The sequence below is a fragment of the Conger conger genome, chromosome 12, assembly GCF_963514075.1.
Source record: "Conger conger chromosome 12, fConCon1.1, whole genome shotgun sequence".
NCBI lineage: Eukaryota > Metazoa > Chordata > Actinopteri > Anguilliformes > Congridae > Conger > Conger conger.
Genome location: NC_083771.1, coordinates 35,731,453 through 35,747,882, shown reverse-complemented (window position 1 = coordinate 35,747,882; position 16,430 = coordinate 35,731,453). Strand labels below are relative to the sequence as shown.

At 38.4% G+C, this 16,430-nt stretch overlaps 1 protein-coding gene across 1 annotated transcript in view; it reads right to left on the bottom strand.

Moving 5' to 3' along the window:
- Window positions 1-12,963, bottom strand: part of cntnap3 (contactin associated protein family member 3) — a 112,139-nt gene extending 99,176 nt beyond the window's left edge. Inside the window, exon 1 of the mRNA XM_061262392.1 lies at window positions 12,750-12,963. Coding sequence (XP_061118376.1) covers window positions 12,750-12,834 — 85 coding nt within the window. The 5' untranslated portion in view covers window positions 12,835-12,963. The remainder of the gene's footprint in view (window positions 1-12,749) is intronic.
- Between the last annotated feature and the right edge of the window lie 3,467 nt (window positions 12,964-16,430).

The following is a 16,430-nucleotide window of genomic DNA, read 5'->3' as shown; positions in this document are numbered from 1 at the left end:
CACCATTTTAAGAGCCACTGTTTTTTCCGCAGACTATTTATTCAGTAGGAACTATGAGATATATTGTTGGGGTTCAGGCAAACAATATCACGCCAGCAAGGCAGAGAGTAGAACACAGCTAGTTATAAAGACGGGACTGATGGAGAAATCATTCTTATGAATTGGAACCAGGCAATGTGTGAGAATAATTATGCAGAAGACCTTTCTCTAGTCATTACACTGAACAATTACAGCATTTTCTCAAGAATGTCTGGTACTATAATTGCATTTTGTGTGATTCAGTATTAAAATACGGTGGTATCTATCATTGAAAAAAGCTCACTGACATGTTGACTCACCCGCTGCCTGTGTTTATAGTCCTTAAATTCGGGTTTCAAAATATGCAGTTGACGGGACGGCACTCTGTACCAAAACATTGTATAGCTGTACAATAATTCAAGCCCATTGGTTGAAAATTGGTTCTAATTGCCACATCCAATGGTGTTTCAACATCAGCACGTTCACAGAGAAGGGGTGGGATAAACAGTGTTGTGGTTTGAGCGTGTTTGTTGCTGCAATTCCTCTCTTGACCGTTAGAAGTCCAAAATTACCTATTATACCTTTAAGTGATTTATAATAGTAGTGCCTTGGCCTACTGTACGTCGGCCTGATGTAGCTGTTCTGTCAGGGGAAATCGTTCTTTTTTTTTGGAAGATAAATGTGTCTACTTGAAGGTTTTGAAGCATTCTGAAGGATTCAGCCTTGAGACGCATATCTGGATGAGTTATATGCTAGTGGAGTACAATTGCCTGTCAATTCTGTTTTTAAATATTGCACTCCACATGAATAAATCTGACTCATAATATTCAGATTACAGTTTGGGGGAAATCTCAACTCATACCTTTGTATAACCTTGACTTCATAAGACTCCCAGTCATGGCTGGCCTTCTCTGACATGAATTTTTATAAATGGCAGTCAAGAAGAATTATAAGCGTGATTTATTCCTCATTTTCCCCTTCCTTCACTCCAGCTCTTTGAGACAGTACCAGCTCATGAATCATAATAGACAGTGAGGTTTGCTGAAAATATACAATGCGTTTACAACAAATTGATTTTCTTCAGTGGGTTTATGTTCTTTGCAATACAAACAACCACCTCATTGAAAACTAATAAATTCTGATGGGACAGAGGTATGCTGCATATAAAATACTGAGCCTGGTGAAATATGTCATTTTCACACTGAACATATTTTATACTTGCATCACTCCTTTTCTATCATATGCAGGGCTGTACATAAAACAAGTATGCTCAGTGAGTATACAAGTATGCTCATTTTTTATTGGACTTATTTTTTTAGACGTATTGGTCTTCTGCTTACCACTATTGTAATGTATGGTTATTTGTGTTACTGTCACCTTCCTGTCAGCTTCAACAAGTCTGGCCTCACTGCTCTGACCTCTCTCATTAACAAGGTATTTTTGCCCAGAGAACTGTTGCGCACTGGATGTTTTTTGTTTTTCACACGATGCTCTGCAAACTCTAGAGACTGTTGAGCTTGAAAATCCCAGATCAGCAGTTTCTGAGATATTCAAACCACCCTGTCTGGTACCAACAATCATTCCATAGTCAAAGTCACTTAGATCACATTTCTTCCCTATTCTTGCTCTGAAAAACAGCTAGACCTCTTGACCATGTCTGTATGCTTTTATGCCTTTAGTTGCTGCCACCTGATTGGCTGATTACATATTTGCATTAACAAGCTGGTGTACAGGTCTACCTAATAAAGTGCTCAGTGAGTGTATATGCATTAACTATTCAACACAAGCCCAGATCCACACATTTGTATAAGCTGTCCCCTATTTCCCAATCTATGTGAACTAAAAAGAAAATAGTGAAGGGGGCTTTCCATGAGTCCTCCTACTGCTGTTACGCTGAAATTGATTCTGTCACCAAGCTGATTCAGCACAGCTGCTTGATATGGGGGCCACACATTTGTAAAGGTGGTGAGAGCTACTGTACACACAGGATATGGTGCAATACTGTAGTTTCTAATAAAACCACAATCATAGAAAGGTCACCTATGTAGAATTTCTCAATGTCACAAGCTTTTGTGTGTTCAAATACCGATTCACGTTATTTCATATACCGAAAGTCCAATTAGATCTCCTGAAATCCAGTGAGAGTTTCTGCTTCAGTTTCTGGGATCTGTTTTCTGTTATACATTATCAAACAAAAGGACTTGCATGCCAGCCGCCAGCATAGTTCTCTAACAACTATACAATACTAACCCCACACATACATGACAGTAGGGCAAACAATCTATGCTAGGTATTAAAAATGGACTTAATCTAAAATACGTAATCTGTACTTTGTCATGAACTTGTGCAGGTATCTATTTGTCACACAATGTTGGGTTTGAATGAAATGAACAAAACAGAGGATTACTGTGCATTCATAATGCATGAATAAATAACTGCAACATTTCTGCTGATGATTGTGCTATTATAAAACCAGTTCTGGTCCTGGATGTGGATTGGTCAAAGACTACATGATGCCATACTAAAGCTGCTGATATAGTAGCAGTCATGATTCTATAGGTCTGTTCACCTTTATCATATCCATATCACTGCATACCTTTAATGAGAGGGGAATTCATCTGACAACTGTTGACAATTAGCTAGCGTATATATAACTGATAATACAATGGTTTTAACGATGGTTTTGAGGGAGAGGAAATGGAATTCAGGCCATCATGCTGTAATCTTCAAAACCATACATTTGAGAGTGAGAACTGAGAAAGGACTGTGAGACATTGATTTCAAATCAATAACAAAAAAACAACTTAATTAACTCCTCCAAGATTTCAACCAAAATGGCAGAAACTCCAAAGGTGAACAGTATGGTGTCAACAGCATGTGACAGCTCTGAACTGACAGATTATGCATGCATAATATAGACACATGCATTACTTTAAATGGCCATTCATATTTCATAATTGTACTCTCATTTTACAAAAAACATCCTTTTCACCACTATTTCACAGCTGAACATTCAATTAGCAGTAGCAAAGGAGACTGCATAAAACAATGTGCTTGCCCTGACAGGCATATCCTATGTCAATTAAAAACCAGTAATCTAGGAATTGTCAGTCAAAAGGCACAGATATGTGCAGTCCCAAAATATATACCATAAAGTTCCAATGGAGTTGCTGTCACTGAGTATTGTAGGGTGTTTATTCTCATCTATCTTCATTTCACAGTATTTTTACATAATGTCTATGTCTTGGAATAATTTACACATAAATACAGGCACATTTGCTTCAGGGCCACAACTATGCTTGCCCCAGTCTTAAATCTTAGTCAATTTATGGTGGTCTTTGGAGAGATTTGTGAAATTCATGAGGCATCATGCATGTCATGGTGCATCATAGTAATCCTTCCCTTAATTTTTTTTTTTATTGATATAGTGCACTGTGATGCTGACAACCATGGAGAAGATACTATTTTACACACTAAAGACCACAGAGGATTGAAGGAAAGGTGATCACTGATTTCAGAATGGTTGCATCTATCATAGACAACAGTGAATAGTTGATAGGTGTGACCAAAGGAACTCTTGCAGATTAAACTCACACCTGATGGGACAAGAGCATGTGTCTCCTCTCCACTGCTGTGGACCAAAGGTCATGCTCTGTGGAGAAAAACTCCTTCTTTACTACCAAAATTGCATTTGTGGAAATTGACCCAAAACGTTAATTTAAGTATGTTTCCACTTACTTACTATTGAGTACTATCTATCCATCCAGATAGTTTCACTGATATTTTTTTATTTTATTTTATTTTTTTAGATTATTACATTATAGCCATCATATAATGGGCCTCTATGGACCTGATCTTTTCTGGTAATCAATGTGCTGACAATGTATATTCAAAAAACTCAACTCGCTTTCCAAATATAATGCCACAGCCACTGTCACTTTACAACTCAGAAAGAAAAAGTGCACTGCCAGCTTCAAGTCAAACTTAAAAAAAAAAAATGAAATAAAAGTGTGCCATGGAGCAGTGCTAAGAGACTGCTCAACTCAGATATTCACGGTTCCTGCAATCAAACTATGAGAAGAAACAACAAACTATGTATCCCAGTTGTATTGAAATGAAACATGAAACGTAAATCAAATATGGGGTTTCTAAGTGTCACCATTGCTGCGTAGTTCTGCCAGTTAACAAGCACCCCCTGCCCAGTCTCACCTGCAACAAGCATGACACATTGGACGACTGCGTCTATCTGGGATCATGAACTCAAATACACACAAACATTTCACAACCAAAAATTCATGTTCCATCATAGCAACCAGATTGGCCAAAAATTGTCCAAAGGTAAAATTAGAACTGCGACTGTAGGCTGAGTGTAACCCCTAGAATATTTTTTTCAGGACGGCTTTACACAGTCATCTATAATGTTACGCAGTAATATACAAGCATGTGAGTCCTAATTTTCATTTTTCTCCGGTTATTGGAAGCTTTGACCAATGTTTACTGACACATTTGCATAGCTATGCATTGCATAAGCAAATTAATTTTGCAAGTCTCTGTGATGCTCACCTCTAGTGTTATAAAGCCTCAAAGCACAGTAGAGCACATGCACAAATGGGACAGGGTTGCCAGATTGAGATTTTTCATGAATGGGTTAACATTTTACTTTATATTTCATTCTCTTCAAATTACTTTGTTTTATACATAATTGAACATAATTGTTTTATACATAATTGAACATATCTGGCTCCAACCATCACGACAAAGGAGTTCAACAGCATAGAGTGCAATCCGTAAGTAGTATCCATGCTTTTGGTTCAGTACCTTCAGTTTAGTAAACTGTGTGCTCGGTTTGCCGGGTATCTGTACCCGCAGTTCTACAAGGGCAAACCAAGTGTGACCGGGTGGTGTAAATGATTCATATTTTATCAGTGTGCATTTGTGAAAGCAGTATGCCTTTAAGAAGTGATGGTGTCATGTGATCAGAAGTTCAAGGAGGTGCACTAGAGAAAAGGATAGAGAGAAAATGGCTGGACGTACGCAATGTGTGCGAGAGGCATGCTCATTGCGTTTAATGCATTAACTTGTTTAACTGAAGGAAATGCTTTGTTCCACACTTTGTTTGATGAATGTATGTGTGAAGTTTCAGCTGGTGATGTCATATTCATCCCAAAGGAACGTGGATGGATTGAGATGCTAAATTGCATGGTCTGACGAAATACTCAAATTAGCGGGTCAGTTCTTAACCGGAAACCCTGGTATATATGAGCACGGAAATGCTATTCATGTACCATTTTAAAGTTGATTGGTGTAACTTGATAATAACGTGTAGTATGGTTATGCACTGTAAGAATCACCTATCTTTCGATTAAGTGTCCATTACCAGAAACTCGGTACATAGTAATAACAGATACATATGGAAAAAACGTGAGTGGTATTGTAATGCTTGTTTTCTGTTTTATGTAGCACTTCCACTACCGTTTTGCACTGTGGTTTATGGTATGGTTTTTGTTTTATTTATTGTCATTGTCTTTCCTGTATAAGAGTTTGGTTCAAAACCAAAAGTAGCTAAGGTAACAGCTAGCAACAAATCACTGTTTAATTGGGGATGATAGTAGTGTGGTGGCTAAAGATTACTTAATGTAACTCCTATGTATTGAAATGTCTTTGTTTTCCCATCCAAATCTATATCCTACAAGTATGGGATCTGTATGGAATAAAAACCCACAAAAATGTATTTGTTGTTTCGTGGCAACACGAATGTACAGATAGAAGGGGTATGGTTTCGAAAACTGGGGTTAATGCTTGCTGTTGTAGGTGTGTGGTAGCAGAATGCCAAGTCTGTTTCTATATCTATGAGTGTCCAGTAGAATGCAAGGGAAGTGCTGATACCGATGCTTGTACCACAAAGATTTCATTGCCATTTTCTGGTGAAAATTATGTTAAAATATAACAAATCTGGAACAAATAGATTGACAGATGATATTCCTATTAACCCATTCCAAAGTGGAATTGAACAAGAAAAGTATGGAAAAAGAAAATAACTGCTCAGGATCCAAGGAACTTGTGAGACATGGAGGTAGTTTTATGGCTTGGACATATACCATATGGCTGCCACTGGAACTGACTGCCTTATCTTCATTGATACTGGGACTGCTGACGGCAGCAATGAATTATGAAGTATACAAAATGGTGCTTGACCTTGCAGCATGACAATAACCCCAAACACCCTACTAAAGCAGCAAAGCAGTTTTTCCAGGGCAAGAAGTGGAATATCCTTGACTGGCCAAGCCAATCATTCAACCTGAATCAAACTGTTTCACTTGCTGAAGAAAAAGACTATTGGGTAAAATCCCAAACACAGGAAGGCAGCCCAAACAGGCAATCCAAACAGCACAATCCAAGAATCGAAATCGAAGGGGTAAGAAAAGTCCGATAACAGGCAGTCCAGAAACAAAAGGCAGGGTCGGTACATGGAACAGGCAGGCAGAAAAACACTGGAGAGTATGGTCAGGACACAAAGCGAACCAGGACAAACAACAGAACCAGGAAACAAAGGCAAGAAAGAGAAAACCCTAAGACATGGGAGTGTGACAGAACCCTCCCCCCCTTTACGGGAGACACCCAGCACCCTAGAAGCCTGGTCAGGGTGCTCACGGAAGAAGTCCCAATTGAAGGAGGGGCAGGGGATGTGGGAGGTGCAGGCAGACGGCTGAGAGACAGATGACCTATGAAGTAAGGACCGACGAACCAGGGGGGCAGCTTGCAGCAGATGGTTCATAATGGAATGCCCCAGGAGGATAACCAAACCCTCTGTCTCACAGTCCAACAAGGTGCGGGGCGTCAAAGGCGGTCACATGACGATGAAGAGTGGCGCCAGCTCTCCTCCACTCCCAGTGAGCATGATGACCCAGGACCTGGGTGACTTCAACATCACTCTCTTCCTCCGGGAAGAGAGGTAGCTGGTAGCTGAGACAGCACTCGAACAGAGACACACAGGGAGACGGGAAGGGAGTTGTGGGTGTGTTTTACCCAAGGGAGCATGTTGACCCAGAAGGTAGACTTCTCAACTAAGCAGCAAACTAAGACTCTTTTCCACTTCCTAGTTCATTCATTCTGTCTGTTTGTTGGTTTTGGAGTGAAACCTGGAGGATGAGTTGGCCTTGGCTCCAATCAAGGAACAGAATGCCATCCAGAATCAACTGGAAAACTGTGGCCCTTTTGCCAGATGTAACCTCCAGAGGGAGACTGCGGAGGCAAAAAATCTGCAGGAACAGAGCTCTGCTGGCTGAGGGCAGCTTGGGAAGGGCCTTGAAGTGGACATACTTGGAGAAATGGCAAAGCCAACTTTTGAACATCCAGTTGGGAACAAAGAGGACTGCAGCCCGAACACCAATGCACACAGAGAGGACCGACAGGAACCCGGCTCACCAGCATAGCACTCTGGAGGGGGTAGGCATGGCTCTGAGTAGCTTCAGGGCATTAATGGAGCAGTGACGACCAGACGTCCAGGGACTGGGATCTGGTGATGGTGTCAGAGAGTTGACATATGGGCAGACAGATACTGAATCGGAACCTGATAGCTTCTTGGGCGGTCTACGGGGTTTCTGGTTCCACTGTTGGCCAGATTGTTCTGTCAGCCACAGGGACCAAAAAACCAATCGCGACCCACAACTTGGCAAAGTGGAAGTTTTTTTATTAGATGGCTCTTAGTAGAAACATTCAGTGGTCTAATGCCGGCAAACATGAACAATACAGGTAACAAAGTTTGTAGTCGTATTAACAGGCAAAGGTCCAAACACAGAAAGGCAGTCCAAACAGGCAATGGTACAAAAAACAATCCAAGAATCAAAGTCCCAGAACAGGCAGTCCAGAAACAAAACAAAAGTCAGATCCAAAAGAAGTTGGGGTACACAAACAGGGTTGGTACACGGAACAGGCAAGCACAAATGGTCGGGACACATAACAATCTGGCAAAGAATCAAGGTGGGTATAAATACACTGACAAATGAACTGAAATTAAGTGTAGGGAAACGGGTAATGTGACACAGGACTACAGAAAGCAAACAAGGCCATAAAACATGAAAACAAAGGTAGGAAACAGAACACGGGAGTACAGAGTGTGACAGGAATATGATTTTACTGTCATGTGCACAAAGATGATTCCACTTAGCCAGCACAGGACATAATGGCATATAAGGAAACAAACTTGTTGACAGTCCTACTGAAATGTAACAGTTTTAGTTAATTGTGTCAATTTAATGAATAATTAACAGATTAACAGAAATGTAATTCAATACAAAGAGGGTGGATGAACATGAGAATGTGTTATGTTGCATTTTATTTTATGGCTTATGTGATGTAGGATACGTACAGGAGTTATCAAACCTAGGAGCAGCTGAATGCTTGCTTGTTTGAAATGTTGGGCTGAACTTGCCATGAAGTAGTGAAAACATTTGTATTTTAATTGGATTATTTTTATTTTATGTATCCCTTATTTTACCAGTACAAACCCATTGCGATTGAAATATCTTTTGCAAGTGGGACCTGACATTCTTTTCTGTTCTCTCTTCCCTTGTTCTAGCCAACTATTGCAATCTTTAATTGCAATAAATGCACTAAACACATAAAGATTATCAGGTTTTAGGAAGGAATAAATTAACAAAATTCCCTTAACACTGCTTTTTCTTCAAGCTAGAAATCAAGAGATCATATTTATGCATCCAATAATACTAACACGGCAACACTATTCTGTTGTAGAAACTTATATACTGATGCTTGTGGATACTTATTGTAGATCATAATTTATTTAGACATGTATGCCACTGACACCTGCAGTATACAATTTATACATACATTTGACTGCAGGTCCATATCAATATTCAATGCAAAAACTATTATGTTATGAGAAAGTTACAAGTTACAGTATATTATTTAATCAGACCGCTCAATATGAAACAAGAAGTGTAATATTTTGTCTTTCATGATGGGATGCAAGTTAAGCTGCCTAACAATAACGGATGCAACTGTTATTGATTAAAAACAAACCATTTTCAGATATATGGTTCATTGTAAGATCTGGAAAAACATAGTTTTTAACACTATGACTTCAAGTTGGCTATTGCTTTCAAATGGTGATTTAACTTCATGGTTTTGGCTTTACAAATTGAGAACAAGAACATACCTGTATGTACCTGTCATTTTGTTAAATTTATCTAACTTTATGTTTTATGTCACTATGCCCCCACAATAAAGCTCCATACCTGTCACCAGAAAGCCATTTTTCCTCTAATTTAAAATGGACAGTTGTGCCTCTCAAGCCCCTATTGTGCCACCCACATCATCACAAGGAGCACTACAGCTGATGCAGGTGTACAGCTCTGATGCCAATACCATTTTACACCCTCCAGGTGACATAGTACCACAGTGCTGAGTGGGTGTAATCACTTTTGCCCCTCAGTTATAGTCAGCTAATGATATTGCCTATTCTCAAGCCTGGATGTTGTTGCCACTGTTGAGTAACATCTTTGGCAGTGAGTCCCCTGTACTTAGACAGCCTGTTTTCACAACAGATTTGTTAATCCAACCTGCAGTCCTGTGAATAATTAATACATTTTATGCAATTCTGAAATGTTTTCTAATTATTCACTTTTATATATTAACATGTAAGATCAAGACCTATTGTGTGTAAGTCTTTAACAACCTCCATTTCTATGATCTACCATCAGTGCCATGTTTGGGGGGAGATTAGTAAACACCAATCAACAAGAAGTACAGTCAGCAGCTCTATTCAGATTGCAGGATGGTTTGCGGCACCAATATCACAAACTGTAACTTCCCTTTCCAGACAGGGTTATTTTGCCACTATATAGTGGAGTGGGAGTTATGGAGAGTTCATGTTGGTGAATCCCCACCCTTTGTTAAAGGGGCAAAATCAGTGGGTAAGTTTGATTTATATTTATGCAATTTATGATATATTTATGATATGGGACATACACTCCTTGTCAGGAAAAACATATTGTAATTGCTCTCATCATTAGTTGCCAGATTACCGCATCAGTCATGTTACATCTATGTATATATCAATGATGATCCTGGTAAACGTTTGTACTCTAATTAATGCATTAGTTGTGTGGCACTAAGTCAACATTCCTTACTTCTGTTGATTTTCACTGGGGAAATTAAATTATTTCACACTATGCATGTACAGTATATAATGCCAACATTGTTATTCTGCTCACACTACTTCAATTTCTAAATGTGCACTTAGCACGATTTTGAACATCAATTAATACTTTGAAATATAATGTTTAAGCTCAAATTTAATGTTTTAATTAATCTTCACTTAGGTCAATGCTTATTATACATGCGCTTTGAATAAAAGCATGGTCTAAATAGTTTAATTGTTTCCTTTTTTATGAGTGCATTCATCATCAGTGAGAAAGAAAAAAAACAAAGTTTGGAGAAAATGATCGTGCACAAAAATGTATCTGTACATCTGTAGCTTTATCTTCAAATATCTTGGTTATCTGAAATGCTATTCTGTTCACTTATTTGGACACAGTGCATCACATTTCTAAATGTCACGAGCATGAACATCTGAGTGCTATTTGATACAACTGTTGTTGAACTGAATTAATTTGAGGTGATCAGACCTTTAGACTTGAACATGCACAAGTGTTTTCTAGTGGCCTACATTAAATGAACTGCCAGTATGAGGAGTCATTTGTAAAAAAAAAAAATGTATTAAATATTGATGTTCATTTGTACAAAATATTAAAGGTTGACAATCTTAACCTGATAAAAACATATACATATTGGCCTACCCCACCCTGGAATGCATGCATTGAGAAAGAATTAGAAAGCCAAAGATGGTCTGACATCCCACTTTGGCTCTCGATACTGAGAATTAGGGGCTTAAAAGAGTTCAATTACAATGCACCAGCAAATCTTAAACAGTCTTCAGACTCACAGCATTCATTCCCATTATTGAATAAGTAGCATACATCTAAACTGACAAATAGAGTATTGATATAGATATTTTACATGAGAGCGCATTATTTTAGCTCCAGTAGTCAGGAGTGGCTTCAGCTCTACCACTATTAGAGCACTGTTGATTACAGCTGATCTCCATAACATGAATGAATCACAGGACGACAAGTAATGTTTGCTTAGTACTTTGTTCACTCAAAAGTGTGCCTAATAAATATTATCTGCAAAAGGTTATTGAAAATTGATTTGACAATGATATTAAGTCACCCGTTCATTTAAAGTGTATTCCTGATAATCTTTTGGTTTAACAGACTAATAAATAAACCAATATAAGATCAGAAGAAAAACCACATTTGCTTTAAAAACACACACACACACACACGCACACACACACACACACACACACACACACACATATATATATATATATATATATATATATATATATATATATATATATATATATATATATATATATATATGTATGTATGTATGAAAGTAGAAGCAATATTTTCCTATATGTATTCCATAACAGTTTTGGAAAACAGCTCGCTGTTTTTAATAAATAAATAAATAAATGTATAAATGTGCTTTACAATGTTCATAGTAAGGCATTATTTTTGTCACACACTTATGAATGTGTTATTGTAGTACACTGCGGCTCTTTAACCTTCTGTTGAAAAAGCTGTGCAGTTCAACCTAATGGTAATCTTTTAGCCTAATTTCACAATGCTGATGAAACATATACTGTTCAGAGGTTGAAGGCGCGTATTAAAACTGCACTTACCTTTTCTTTGGAAGAGTAAAGCAAAGTACGATTTAAAAACAGTAAACGCCAATTTCAACTCATGAAGTACTTAACAGTAGCCCAAATTAAACTATAGTAGGCTATATGGTATCACTTTGCGCAACGTAGATGACAAACCATTACTGCCGTCAAAGTATCCTACTTCTACGGGTCATATTATATCGAATGACAAAACAAGGTTAATATACATGATACACGCATGTTGATGGGCATAGCCAAAGGATAATGTATGCTTGCTTTGACCAAGATGTAACTGCGAATACATACGCTACTCTTTTTATTTTATTGAATGCGTATATTCTATGAATACATGAAGTAGTCTCTTTTCAATAGGTACGCTGCGAGAATCGGCTACGCTATCCAGCTTCATAGTTCATGCAGACGGCTCACAGAAGTACCAAACATATTTAGCTACGACAATATTATACCCTCCACAATTGATATTTGAAATATTTTGGTCAAAAATATCCAATGGCCTGTACCAACGCGTCAAAGACACAATCAAGTAATAGCCCAAAAATTACCCTACTGTAAAGCGTGAGGAAGGTCCTGCACTTGCCAAAATATCACTTTAATCTGAAGATATTTGCTGACATCCTCCAAAAGAATCAATTGTTTTAAACCCTTAACCTACAGCAACAATGTCAAAAGTGAATACATGCACGAATTAAGTTTATTTTTATTTGCGTTTTGTTTACATTGATAAATGTGCACGAATCTCTTTGAAAGTAATTAATCGCCAGTGACGTGCAATATAAAAAATAACAGACGCTAAATCTAGACGTATTAGTCCCAGAAATTATACAAAGTTACCAATACAAAACTTATTATACATTGTGGCAATAATATCGCATGGTGGTTCCACAGAATGAGTTCCTTAAACAGCATATTCAAGTTCTGACTAAATCATCATTTGCACAATAGATCTTATACCCACCTTTACCAAGTACCCCACTCAGGCAACAAAGAAGCGTTGCCATCAATGCCAACATCCCGGTATGCGTTTTAATACCAAAATCCATATTGGAAATGCCGTGAGAAGCGCCTTTCCTCTCTCACACTGTTGTAGAACGTGCGTGCCTGCTCTGCTGTCTTCCTTTCAGTGCAGTTCTTTCACGCCATCCTGCTACCAAGCATATTTAAATATATTCTGCATGTTATCCTCAGACACACCTACTACAGTCCTGCCTCCACCGAAACACACAACCAATGTGCCCGTTTGTCAGACGACCATGGGAAAGGCAGCTTCCCACTCCGAAACGGAACACACCGTTCGAGAGTGTCAAGCGATGGCGACAAAGGCAGAAAATGGAGCTCAACATCAAAAGGAGAACTTTTTTTCTTAATCCAATATTTTATTTTAATAATACAAAATCTATGAACTGCCGTAGCAATGGGTTATAATTTGATGCTTCTCACTAGTTCCTGTTAACGCATTCTTGATAGTCCCCCCCCCCCCACACACACACACACACACTAAAACAGGATAATACATAGATTTTGTTCATCACATTTATTAAATGTATGCCTGTAGTGGTGAAGGACCTGAAGCACAATAACATAAGGGAGGTGATTTCAGAATTGTGCACATGAACATAAATTGTTCAGTCACTCAAAATATCTTGTTCTTCCATTCCTACCTTTAAAAGAAACATATAATCAGCCATGCAGTAATGTTCACTGATACCACGGCAGTCCTTTACCTGCTGTATACACTTGGCAATGAACACTGGCAAAAGAATCAATGTCAAAACTGTGTTTATCATGACACTTTAAGCCTGAGAAACTCATAGAGTAATTACTTACTAACTACAAACACTATATTGTTTTTCATAGGTGGGCAGGTGCCATTGATACTATTTTTTTATTTATTTTATTTATTTTATTTATTTTATTTATTTTATTTATTTTATTTATTTTGTTTATTTATTTTCATGTGTTAGTTTGTTTACTCTCAGGACCCAAATCCAAAGGTGCGTTGGGCTAGACTCAAACATGTGTAGGCACCCCACAGCTTTTGTTTGGATTATTAGGGGGCCAAGCACCACAGGTGCATAGGCACCCCATTGTTTGTGTTAAGATTATGTACTTTGAAGCCACTTTGAAAAACATATCAACAACAACCACACACCTAAAGTGGTTTATTTCAAATTTGGTTTACATGAGGATAAGGAAGTATAGCATCAAGTGAACTCCAGATGATGGTATAATAGATGGTTTTGCTGTTAAAACCTTCACAATATATATATATTTGCCAGTAGCAAGCCTCTCTCTACACAAGGAACATGTGTCTCGTGGACTGTATCCAAACAGCATCTTCATATAAACCATGGGACTAATCGAAAGAAAAGTTTGCATCTCCAAAACATGGCTTTGTCTGCCAGACAAAGGAGCTTATCCTTTTATGCAATCCTCCTTTTCCAGAGAACATGTTAATGTTGTATATGGCCAGAAATTTGGGTAATTTTGGTCTCATCTGACCATACCATCTCTTCCGTTCAGAATTCCAGTAATGTTTGCCCAACACCAGACACTTGTTGAGAGTTTGTTGGCATGGACGTGATATGGCTCTTTTTCAGACTTGGTGCCCCCAAGATGCAACCAATCTCTGCAATTCCTAAACAGTGATCCTTGGGTTCTTTATGGCCTCTGTCACCACCTTTCTGACCATCTTTGGACTTGTGTCCTCTTCCTGGCAAGTTTGCAACCATTCCATACGTTTTACATTAGATTAATTTTTGTCTTATTGCCCTTACAGTGCTAAGTGGTATGTTTAACCATGTGTGTATATTTTGGACCCATAACCAGACCATTTGTCTATTTTCAATTGACAGTCTTTTGGCTTTTTTACATTACATTACATTAATGGCATTTGGCAGACGCTCTTATCCAGAGCGAGTACAGTTGATGACTAAGCAGGAGACAATCCCTCCTAGAGCAATGCAGGGTTAAGGGCCTTGCTCAAGGGCTTGCTCAATCTTATTGTGGCTACACCGGGATTCGAACCACCGACCTTGCGGGTCCCAGTCATGTACCTTGACCACTACGCTACAGGCCGCCAAGGCTTTTCCCATGCAGATGGATGGTAAAGGTATTTTGCATGCTTGTTACCTCATTTTTACAATGTACAAAACAGGAAGTGATTGAATGGCACAATACAGTTAATTTAGACTCAGATTTACTAAATTAAGTAACATTGTATTGCCAATTTCACTTTGATTGATTTTATTTATAATAATTGATAGCACCTATGGCAGCATCATTTTGGTACTTATGGTGTATTGAAATTAAAATATATAATTTTCCTATATGTTTGAAGGTAGCATATACATTATTATCTGTGTTGCTAATGATATGCAGCCTTTATTTTTCATTTTTATGATCAAAATTTTTCTGGAGCAGATAGTATACCACATTTAATAAAAAATATTTTACATAATCCAGATTTTTCAACAAAAGGTACACCAATCAATTTACTTTACATGGATCATTGAATGATATCATATTTATTTCCTTTTCACACCAATAAAAGGTAAGGTATTGAGTGAATGATAATAGTTGAGAGAAATTGATGTGAACTACCACCAATGTGTTTTGACTGAGTCAGGACCTCAGTTTATTGCTTCATCAGAAAGACTGCATCTGTTAGACTACTTGAACATGTTGGTGCTTTGCTCCAGAGGGAAGATTGTCCCCTACTGGCCAATTGATACCATTTCCAGGAGCAATTTAGTTTTCCTAGAAGTTCTCAGATCCAACCCTACCCAAGTTCAAACATTAGCTTAATTAGCTTAAGCCATTCAAAAGCATAGGTTTATGGGGGAAAAGGCTTCTGGCTATATCAGGCTACAGCTGTTTCATTATTCATCCTTAGCTGAATTTCAGTAAATTCAGTGATTTAATCTTGCTTACTGCTACACACTTTTTTTTCTCAAAGATATGTCCATTGCTTACCCATTCTCTAATCTAATCCATTCAGTTAATGGAAGCATTTTCTGGATTACATTACTTGCATTATGATTGGCTTCTCATTATTTAGTGACTCACTGCCTAATTGTAACCACTTACATTAATACATGTTAAACTAAAGTCGCTATAAAAGTGGGAAATGTCACTTAATGTCGGTTGGAATATGGTATTTGCATGTTGTAGGGACTACAACTTCCACATTCCCACAGGAGAATTCTGCGACGTCCACCACGAATGACGTCTAACTTGGTTCAGCCAATCCCGTAATGGCGGGAGCAATAAACGGTCCTGTATAAGAGCAAGACACTCTCTTCTGGCTCTTCTGCTTTTTCTGCCTCTTCTGCTTGTTCTCTTCGACGCACCCTTTTTGGCCAGCTCATCTGCTCCGAGACTCGGACAGAGGCTGAATGCTGCACAGCGCACTACCAGGCCTACGGACACACCCAGTTACCTCGCGGTAACTACGTGGCCTATAGTGAGTGGAAATTGTTGTACGCGGAACGCTACATCAGTTTACCCCAATAAAGCCCAACAACGAAACAGCAACGAACTTTTACACCTGGAAAAGGACCAGCGGATCAGACGACAACGCGCTGCTAAGACGGGAACACCCCAGCCTGCGCATCTCTCCCGGACACCATTCACAGCA